This window comes from Physella acuta, unplaced genomic scaffold (assembly GCF_028476545.2).
Source record: "Physella acuta isolate Inbredline_101_S28 unplaced genomic scaffold, ASM2847654v3 ptg000562l, whole genome shotgun sequence".
Classification (NCBI taxonomy): Eukaryota; Metazoa; Mollusca; class Gastropoda; family Physidae; genus Physella; species Physella acuta.
The window spans coordinates 2622354-2633615 of NW_026732081.1; the positions used below are offsets into that span (position 1 = coordinate 2622354).

Here is an 11262-nt window from a genome sequence, read left to right on the forward strand (position 1 = left end):
TAATATATCAACATTTAGTAAAGACAACAAGCCAATGGTTCATTCACCTATTGTAGAAACAACTAATAAACACAGCAAGACAATATAAAATATAAAAAAGAACCAAGTAAGAGATGTATGAACAAAACCATTTTTTAATATCAATAGATCTAAAGCAATAATAATAAAAATATGTCATAAAATGGTGCAAATAGTTGACTTATCAGGAACTAGCAACAAAATCAGTTAACTTCAAATGAAAAACATAAAAAAGGGGAGTAAGGTATATGTGGAACAAGTCCTAAAAAATAACCTCATCATCAATATTCTACAGAAGTTATGCAATACTTGGTAATATATAATTAACCAATGCCATTGACGAAAAAGTTATATAAATTTTGTTACAACATTTGGGAAATAAGAAAAGTCTATAAAACTTTTAAAAAAAGAGAAAGTGATCAATTTACTCATAATATAACAAATAAGACATGAACATTTTTTAAAAGTGACAGATCAAATCTAAAAAAGGCCCTACTTTATTAAATAAAAAAAGCAAGTAAAGTTACTTTTCATTCAGAAATAAATAAATGTCAAATAAAGTTATATCTGTATTAAAAAAACTTGCAGTTACTTATTCAATTTTAAAAAATCATTAAAGACAGATAAAAAACCCACCAAGTTCTTACATATTTACTAATAAATGAAAGAAATCAACAGCACTAAATCAATGCATCTTTAAAGAAACTGACTTGATTATAAACTTTCTTTTTAAACATGTATTTTTGTATATATATATATCATTAGTTTGAACTCCTGCTAAGAGTAAAACAATACACATTACATTTGTCAGTATTTAAAAATTAACCAGAAAGAAAGTAGTACCCTTCAATAAAATGCACAAACATCATGTTACAGACAATAATTACCTAATGCCTATGATGAGATTTTTTAATTTTTGTTACAAAATAAGAATAATAGGACAAAAATTTATACAACTGAGAACTTATTAGAGGAATAATTAATTTACTCATAATATAGGCATATATCATAAACAAGACACACAAAATTTGATAGATCATATTTAAAATACTTATTTCAAAAGTTAGCAAAGAAAGTTTCTTTTAAATCAGAAATGTCAAATAAGTTATATCAGTGTTTGTCAATTAGTACAAAAAAGTAAACATATTTACACAAAAAACGGTACTCTTCAATCATAATGATAATAGACCATTAATTCCAAACAATGAATCTAAAGTCCCCACTCAAAATCTGTTACCATCTTTATTGAAGTGTGTACACTGGGAGAAACGGCACTTTTTCTGAAGACTGTTTTTCTGAAGACTCTTGATTTAAGCTGGTGGACAAGTGAATAGTAACCACTGCCTCGTGGAACATCTGCATCACCCATGTCGCAGAAGGACTCTGGGTGCATCCTCACAATGCTACTTGACACCTCACTTATTTGTGGGCGAGTGGGGTTAAGAAATCCACTGAACACTATTCTCTCAACCACAATCCTAACGAATTCTCGCCGCTGTTGTGGAGATGGCCTTTTCCTTTCCTTTATCACCTGAGGGCATTTCGAACACGTAATCCCATTCTCGAAAATGTGTCACAACTTCACGTGGCTGCCTATCACTCGAGGTCGAAGCAGGAGGTGTAGTTGGGTGCACTGCATGTGGCACTGCAGATTGTATGGCTGCAAAGGGAACAGGAGCTGTGAATGTAAATAATATTTATCAGTTAGTAGTAAATAAATTCACACATGGATGAACAGAATAGAGATAATATATGACACACAGTCTTATGAAACCCACATATCTCTATTCCTAGTATAGAAGTTTAGACTTTCTTTGAAGAAATAAAAAGATGAGCTACGCCAAAGTTGGCCTAAAATGTTATAGAGTTTACTATAATCTGACACTTGAAATTAAGACCACCAAATTGTTGTTTTTATAACACTCAGCTATAGTTGCGTGGCTTTATAATTTTTTTTAATTTAACAAAATACTATTAGTTTGGTTTACACTGTGTCCATGAGGCTTATTGCTGTGGCTTACATCTAGATCTAGTACTTTTTTTTTCATTTGATAAATATACAATAAACTTATTTATAAAGTAAGTGATCTAAAATTGAATCAATTACTGAGTAAGAAATGTAAATCTATTTTTCATAGAAAAATAATAAGGGCATATGAAAAGACCAGGACTATCCAATAGTTTAAAAATGAAAGTATAAAAAAGATAATCCATAGAAAAAATTATCTTAAGTAATAACAAGAAAGGAAAATAACATTAAAGTGTATGTAAGAACAATAGCTAAAAAAAAGAAAAATGCAGAGGAATCAATAATGGCAAAAAACCCTAAAAATATTTTATCGTTGTTATAACACCTAGGCAGGACAAACGTTGGTAATCTAAATTATTCATCAATTTATTTCCCAAAATAATTTGAACATTTAAACATTAAATAAAGATTGGGAAGGCCCAAATAAAGGAAATGCATTTGAATGTTTGTCCAGTTAACTTTATTAAATTTATATTAAAATCATTGTGATAATCTTTTAATTATAAATAAATAAGAAAATGCATTACCTTCAGTCGTTTGCCAGAAGCTGATTAGTTTCCGGGCCTGGATGATTTTCAGCACAGGTGTCAAGTCACCCTCTTTCACAAGAATCAGGTCAGCCAAACATGTAACTCCAATTTGTGTCAAGAGATCTTTAATCTTTGTAAGGGTATCCTCATCAGTTAAAGACAAAGCAGCTTTGATTGATTCTCCAATGGCCTCCAACTCCATGTTGAGATGGTCTATAATATAAACAGTCAAATTCAAAACCGACAAAAAAAATGAACAAGAAACTGTAGACAAGATAAATGAGAACAAATTCCTTCACAAAATTAAAAAAAAAAGTATCACAGATTTTCTTGTACTTTATATATTAGATAATAGATAATATGATATAGATCTAGATCTAGTGTTAAAGTACGGTTTATTGTTTAACAAGTTAAAAACGACTAGAATCTAGAGAAAGAGTCTAGATCTAGATCTAGATCTAGATTCTAGAGCTAGATTCTAGATCTAGATCTAGTGAAAAATTCGTTACTGAAGTCACACTTCTTTTTATCAAATTTAAAGATAAGAAACAATTATAACATACCAGGTCTAGTTTCCCTTGAATGTAGTAATGCGATGAAGTTGAAATAAAATGCAGATGATAATGTCGTAGAATAGATTTCCTTAGATGAACAATCGAAGTTAGCCGAGAGTAGAGATGTCAAAATGGCGCTTTGACAAACACAAGTAGGCTGACTTCTTCGGAAACGGAAATAAACTTGCTAATTTTTAATTACTTTTGGGGTTTTTAATTTTGTTTTCATGTAAATAAAATATTCTTAACTCTTCAATAATACTGTTTAATTTGATGTTCAGTTAAAATAATTTGCAGATATTTTAAAATTAAAGATAAAATATTTATTTGTTGTTAATAATTGAAATCACGGGAGGCGTTTCTGGCTTATCTAATTTTAGTCACTCTCCCGCAATGAAGGTTATGACAGGCTACGCGATAGGACTAGCGTATTTTAACGGTAAACGGGATTCGACTAGTCATATTCACGAGATGCTACCGTTTTTTAAAAATACTGTAAATTACTGTAAAAAAATACAGTAATTTACAAGAAAAAAACGTTAATTTTTTACAGTGAGCACTTACTGAGATTAGACCCTCGGCGTCTGACAACATTGATGCCCATTCAACTGTCAGACTGTACGACTTGGAACAACCTTTAACTGCCCTCGTCTATAAACACACACCCCCTCCCTACCCTAAAGTGGGTCACGAGGAATCTGATCTTTCAAAGTGTTAGAAAACAGTTGGTAAACATGCATTTTTGTCTTAAGAAGAAGATAAAAGATAACCATTTATAATTAAAAAGAAGAAATACAAATCCAGATGTAAATGCCAAGAAATAGCAAGTTATAACTTGTGTATTTATAAGAAATAATTGTTAACCAGGGATTTAAAACTCATGGCGGATTTTGATTTATCTCGGTAGAATATTTTCCAGAAAATTCAAGAAACAAGAAAGAATCTTTCAAAGTTTTGAGTAAAACTACATATAAAAAAAAATAACGTGTCTGTATCATAAAAAGTATAGTTTTGTTTTTCATTAAACGTCATTAGCATGTTTTAATAGGTTTGTATTAATTAATATTAATATTTAATACTTCCTATTAAACAATGTTTAATTGGGTCTATTATTAAATATTTCAATCTCTTATTTCAGTGGTTATTTTTTTAAATATTAAATACTCTAACATGACTTGGTTGTGTTTTCATTACACATTTACAATGATTTATATTTGATACATTTAACTAATAGACAAAATTGTTTTATTTAATTAAATAAATTATTTCAACAAACTAAAAAATACGAAAATAAATTACCGCTAAGGTAAAGGAAGTGACGAGGATGGAACGCGTTGAATGTTGGAAACTAAACAAAAAAAAGTGGTAGGGGGGGGGGGGAACTTTCAGGAATTTAGTGAGGAGATCTCAGTTCCTCTGCTAAGTGTGGGGGATGTTGCACAGCGCTCTGGCTTAATGTGTCACTGTTTTTTGGACACCCACGATTTACCCGCATTAATATCGTGAGCATTAGCCGACCTCTTAGATGAGCAGTGGTGTGTTGGGGAGCGAGGGAGAGGCTCTAGTTTTGTGGGAGGGTCATGTCAGGGAGTGGGGGAGTGGGGGAAGTTATGTGAGGGAGTGGGGGAAGTTGTGTGTGGGCGTGGGAAGAAGCAGAGTGAGGGAGTGTAACAAGAGATGTATAATTAGAGGAAATTAATCTAAAAAAAACATACTTTTAGAATTTTTTAGTTAGGAACTTGTTAAGGCTTTCAAGGAATTTGTTTTCCAGATTGAGCAGCATTCTTTAAGAACGCACGTGTAGTGTGAGTGCTAGCAAAAGCACGCGCACAACGCACTCATTAAACTGCCAAAGAACTGAAACCTAATCAACCACTGACTCTAAGTCATTAGACACATTGAATAGATTCATAACTATTTTAATAAGATCATATTCAAGGGCGAGAACTGAGTATTTTCAGTGCAATCAACTTGAAACTTTGAGCTAGGGTGAGTAAAAAATGGGGTCCGCACACGTCGTTAGTGAGGGGCCCCACGGCGTGACGTGAGCGTGGAAATATCTTCCCTCGTTGTTTGGTAAACCGGTCTTGAAATTTTATCAAAAAATGTTCTCACTTAAAAAGTAATACAACTCGTTATGATAGGATGTGCGGTGGGGTTTGTGTGTGTGTGTGTGTGTGTGTGTGTGTGTGTGTGTGTGTGTGTGTGTGTGTGTGTGTGTGTGTGCGTGCGTGTGTGTGTGTGAGGGGGGTGGGGAGGGGATTTTTTGTTGAGTGTAGTACGTGCTGAAACAATAGACGATGGCAAAATAATTAAAATTCTTCAATTTTTGTTTCTGGACCAAAAATTTTAAGGTAGTTGCACTCTCACTTTGGCATCCATATGATATAGCCATGTGCGTTATATAGGCTACCATTACTCAATACAGCACGTGTGGCCCAGTGTATTGCTTTGCTGCAGTCTCGCACTTGTGGCAAAGTACTTTACAAGAAATGCACTTATAGTACTTAAGGCCAAGTACTTTATGTAACTGCAATCTCTATCGCTTTTGGCTAATTTCTTTTCTTAGCCTCACTAAATTGGCCAAGTACTTTATAGCTACCCTCACTGAAATAGATTTACCCTGAGATAAAAATGGCACTGAACGACTATAAAGCTAGTACTGTCGATATTGTTTTGGTGGTGATGAGGTTGTTTAGATCAAAGAACTCAAACTGTGATCCTAACAGAACAACAAATGACATAGTATCTGTAATTCCGAAGGTGAAGTGTAGATAGTCACAGTATTATATAACTCTTACCATTTTATGTACCTTGTTATTTCATTGTGCAGTGGTTCTTTCACGGTGTGGTTGTAATGCCATTTCACGCCTTTAGCTTGTCATTTTACTATGTCATTTCACGTTATTTGGTTGTCAATTCTACATAAACTTGTCATATCACTGTATTCTTGTCCCTGTGTTGGCTTCTCCTCACTGTTTTTGCTAGGCATCTCATCGGGGGTAGGGGGGTCGGAATTCCCCCAAGAACACTACCGGCCTCCCCCCTCCCCCCCTTCCCCCCCCCCCCCCCCCGAACGAAATGGAAATTTATATAGAAAATATATATTATTACCACTGTCCGCCACCCGAAAAATTTAGTCTGCCCCCCCCCTCCCCCCGAAAATATTAAGTGTCTCCCCCCCCCCCCCCACCCCCGGAGAAAAAGACTGGAAGAAACACTGCTTGTCCTTACACAGTGTGGACTAATAACGGATATGTATACACATAGATCGTCCCCAGTATTGATTTCAATACAATGTATGTAGCAGCACTGTCGTATTCTCTGTCATAATATTACCCATATCATGCACATGTTTTAATGGAGCATTCTTCTTATAACGACATCCCACCCCCCACCCCCACACACACTCAAAGATCCATTTCTTCTCTCTTCTGTTGTTGACCTTACAAAATCCGTTGAACGATTACATAATAAAACAGGAAGCTTAACTGCTCAACTCGACGTTAGCATGGAGTTATCGATCTTGGATTTTTAATGCATTAACCTGAAAGAAACAAATGCATCAAGATCTGGTTTATAGATAGTGACAAGAAGACGACCCCACCCTCCCCCTTCTCCACCCTCTACCGCGCGTTTGCACTCAGCTATGAAAAATGAGGAAATGAACCACATATACACACACACACGAACATTAAAGACCACACCCCTTTTTACACATAAAGAAAACAATAGCTTATTCACACCAGCATTTAAATGGAGTCCATATTCATCGAAACACACACACACACACACAAACACACACACACTCACACATTTATGCATTGAGCCACACAAAGGGACAACACACATTAATAGACTCCACACAATCAATTGAGATAAACACGCTGTCGAACAGAGTTGACACGAACACAGAGACTAGACAAAACATGGCTAGACATGCACACACACACACACACACACACACACACTCACACACACACACAGATAAAGAGTCTAGACAAAAAAAACCACACGCACGCAAAAATGACTAGTCACAGCGAACATACACACATACACACAAACGAACACACAAAAAGAGACCTGTGACAAAGAGCCCACCCAATCAATTAAAAACTCCACACGTAATGCCTAACCCCTCCCTCCCCCCTCCCACCGTCACCGTAGCGCAGCTCACACGAACAGCTGTGAATTATTGAGCTGTGTCAGAATGAGTACCTTGGTGTATCCACCTGTGACAGTTATCCAGGTACCTATCCACTTTTTCCATCCACTGTTTCACCTATCAACTTCATTTGTTAATCAAAAATTTTATTATCATTATATTTCATTATCCCGTTATTTCGTTACATAGTTACCCAGTTTGTTTATTTATCTAGTTATCCATCACAATTGTTATAGTTTTTGTGTCGCCATTAAAAATGTACATAATCTGATCAAAGTAACCCCCGGCACAAAACTTCTAGCAAGTTTTGTTCACCTTAGACTTCTATGTTAGCAAAACAAACAAAAAACTGAAATTTTAAGTGCCCCTAATCCGATTTCATTGATTTTGTTTTCTCTCTATAAAAACATAATGCCAAACAGAATTTATATAGACTTTGATCTTGAATATAAAGGAATTTCTAATATTTCATCTATACATCTTTTAACAAAACATTTAAATAAAAACTGTACTTTTTGGCGTCGTTCTCGATTGTTATTTTGTTTATTTGAAACAACAACAACACAAACATTTCTTAATAGTTCAGTTATTTTTGTCTTTGTGAAGCACGGCAAAAAATTACATTATAGTTCAGGAGCATCATCAAGACTAACAGTTTCACAGCTCTATACAACGTTTGACAAGTTAGAAGGCTACAGAGTCATTTTATCCTAAATTTATTCGTTGAGTTCTAGATGTTCTATTATAGCTCACAGTGTGAACATTAATTGCACATTGGTCTCCTATAACGAACACCTCTAGCTACGAACTATTCGGGATAAAAATTCCAGTAGATTGGGAGAAAAATTGAATATATATTAGAAAAGTGATTTGGATAACAAAACACGGTGCATTACATTGGGTAGAATTCTGTTAATATAGTCATTCTTCATCGTCTGTTATCATCCATATCGTTATCCTTTTCCTCTTTAAGTGCCGTTTGATTGAACGACAGAAATTGTTTTACTACGAGGCCTAGTTATTACTTCAATAGAAATAAACTGTTCAATCCTAATTACCATTTGCCACGAAATAATTCTCATCATATATTTATTATATACCTTAGCTTATATAATAAACATGCACATATTTATAACTTTTAGTGTTTGTGTTTCGTCTGTTCATCCTAAAAATTATTTTTTAAGCACCAAACCAGTAAACATAGACCCTGAATGTTGAACTATAAACGTAGATCCAGTCAAGCGTCGTAACCCCAACATTACAGCAGTCACTGTAACTTATTCAGCTAGAGTGGCCGCCCCTTGACTACCGAAGCGTAAGAAAAATAAACTCGAAACACTTTCCCGCAATGAAATAGTCTTGCTCCGATTTTCATCTAGCTTTGTCTAGTTTGTGTAAACTCTATGTGAGCGGCTGGAGTGTATTTTTATTATTTGTAACTTAGAAGGCGAATGTATCGTTTCGTTCATGTCGTAAATTGTTCGTAGTTTTCTAGTTGTGTAGTCCCGTATTATGGCGCCGCTGTCTCACTGTTTATGTCCCTGGTTATAGCTAGTTTGTATATATTTCGTTTATATTATTGTCATTGTTTATTTAAGTGTCTTTTTATAATATTCTGTTGCATGTTTCGTCGTGTTTGGTTTGTTATCCGTGAATTAGGGACTATTTGTTTACGAGTAGAGTGTGAGGTGTGTGGAAGTCGGTTTCCGGCTTGTTCAACTCTGTCTTTTGTGTGGAAAGCAGCGAAGAGAGCAGGCAGTCTCTCTGGTCATCCAGTGAAAAGAATAGCAAATTCGCACCATCCAGCCTTATTTATTTTGTGTTTGTGTTCGTCGTAGTCCTGGTAAGTTAGATATAAGTTTATTTCTTTGCTATGCTGTTTATTTTAGTTACTGGCCATAAGTTTTTTTGTGGTTGTCTTCTGACCGCCATTGTGGTCAGGCCAGGTGGACTCAGATTCTGAGTTTTTATTATGTTATAGTTATTTTATTACTTTGTTGTATCTCTTGGGCTTGTGTGGAGCCAAGGATACTGCTTATTTATACTTGGCCCACAGTTATGGTTTACTCCTGGCTGTGGGGTTAAGTGGTATACGTATTCTATTGATTGTATCCCTTGGGCTGGTGTTAAGCCAGGGATAGAGGTAATTTTAGACTTGACCCGCAGCTATGGTTTACTCCTGGCTGTCGGGTTAAGTAATACGCACATTTTATTGATTGTATCCCTTTGGGCTGGTGTTAAGCCAGGGATAAAGGTATTTTTAGACTTGACCCGCAGCTACGGTTTACTCCTGGCTGTTGGGTTAAGTAGTAGAGTTGTTACCTGACCCACAGTCACGGTTCATTCCGGACTGTCGGGTTTGGTTATATTGTTATCTTTATAGTGACCTTTCGCTTCCTGTGGTGATCATGTTGATCCCCAGGAGAGTGTTCGGTTCGTTCTAGTCACTGTGAAGGTACACTTGTTTTTAATAGATTTTATTTTGCTTAGCCTTTTATTAGGCTGGTAACTGTTGAGCGAGTAGTTTGAGCTCAGTGTCCTGGTAGTGTTCCAGTTAATTGTTAAAGTATGTTCTGTGTGAACTACCTGCAGGCGGTGGAGATGTAATCCAGCCAGCCTGTGGTTAATGCTTTGTTTATAAATTTTCTTTGTAAAGTAATTAATTTATTTGTTTTCCTTTTTCTAGGACGAAGTCCGAAATTGGGTGTTTTGTTTGATGTAAAAAGTTTGTTTTGTTTGGTTCTGTTTTGTGTCAGTTTTATCGATTCTTTTTTATAACTTTTGGTTCCATATTTTGTTGAATAAATCTATATTAGTCATTCTTGATAAATAAATTTTATTAACTGTAAAAGTTTTTGTTTTATTTTAGTAGCTTATTATTTAGACTAAGGTTAGGTTTAACCACTGTGGGTTCTACCACGGTTGCACTGACCGGACAGATTAGTTAGTTAAGCCTAGAAGGGTAGATTTTAGGTATCCCCCCCCCCCCTATCAGGGCTTACATCTAAAAGTGCAATCGTACTTGTGCATAAAAGTTTAATGCATTCTGACTTATCAAATATAAAGTAATTAGATAGATTGAAACTGCGACAAAATAAATATTGAAGACGTCACATAGCGAAATTCTCTGGAGACTTGAATGGAAGCGAATTGTCGTTTCTTGTTAATCTTGGCCTGCTGTAGAAAGCAGCTGGATGTTTGGGTAGTTTGACTTGGTTTGTAAGTCACGTTCGTATTGTACTAGGTATACCTGCATATTTATAGTGTCTAGTAATAACGCAGATATTTGCCCTTGTCTTTTAATATAAAACTCAGCTTTTCCAATCTAGTAATATAAAATCCAGTATTTCCCATGTAGTAATAAAAGTCAAAATTTTTCTCATTATACTAATACAAGTCCAATTAATTCAATATCCATAAATAAAGGTCTAATTTTTTCTCAGTCTAGTAATAATTTTTTTCTTTGCCAGGAATAAATTATATGATTGTGTAGTTAAAAATCAGCAGGTATGAAATATTTGAAATTGAGATTTTCTTTGTTGAACAATTTCGTTTTTAAATATTTTAAAATCACAAGTAGTATTAAATCCTTTTCATTATTTTATGTACTAGTGAGTTTTAATACATTTATTTTCCAAATGCAAGACATTGAACTAATTTAATATTTATTTTATCCATATATTTTCATCATCTTAATCTTTTCCCGTTCGTGCTTAATACACTTGGGACAGATGAAGTAGAGTTTATCTTTTTCAATGACCTCGGCATACAGTGAGATATTGTGGTCTACAATATGCACAGCCGTCCTTGTTTCCTTTACGTAACTCAGGTACCCATCAGAGCTGGGTGGACTCAGGCACTTTTTTGAGACACGAATCTTGGGATCCGAACTCGAGACTTTCGGGTTAGCATTCAATACCCAAACTATAATAAGCAGGAAATCTAAAATTAAGCAATCCTCCATTG

The 11262-nt window shown here is 34.8% G+C and overlaps 1 protein-coding gene across 1 annotated transcript; it reads right to left on the reverse strand.

Annotated features, from left to right (window-relative positions):
- Positions 1 to 1274: 1274 nt before the first annotated feature.
- LOC131946525 (uncharacterized) lies at positions 1275 to 2779 on the reverse strand. The gene is made up of 2 exons (XM_059307346.1): positions 2575 to 2779; positions 1275 to 1696 (listed from the first exon to the last, which is right to left on the reverse strand). Exons 1-2 carry the CDS (start codon positions 2777 to 2779, stop codon positions 1497 to 1499), a joined length of 405 nt encoding a protein of 134 aa, XP_059163329.1. The 3' UTR covers positions 1275 to 1496.
- Between the last annotated feature and the right edge of the window lie 8483 nt (positions 2780 to 11262).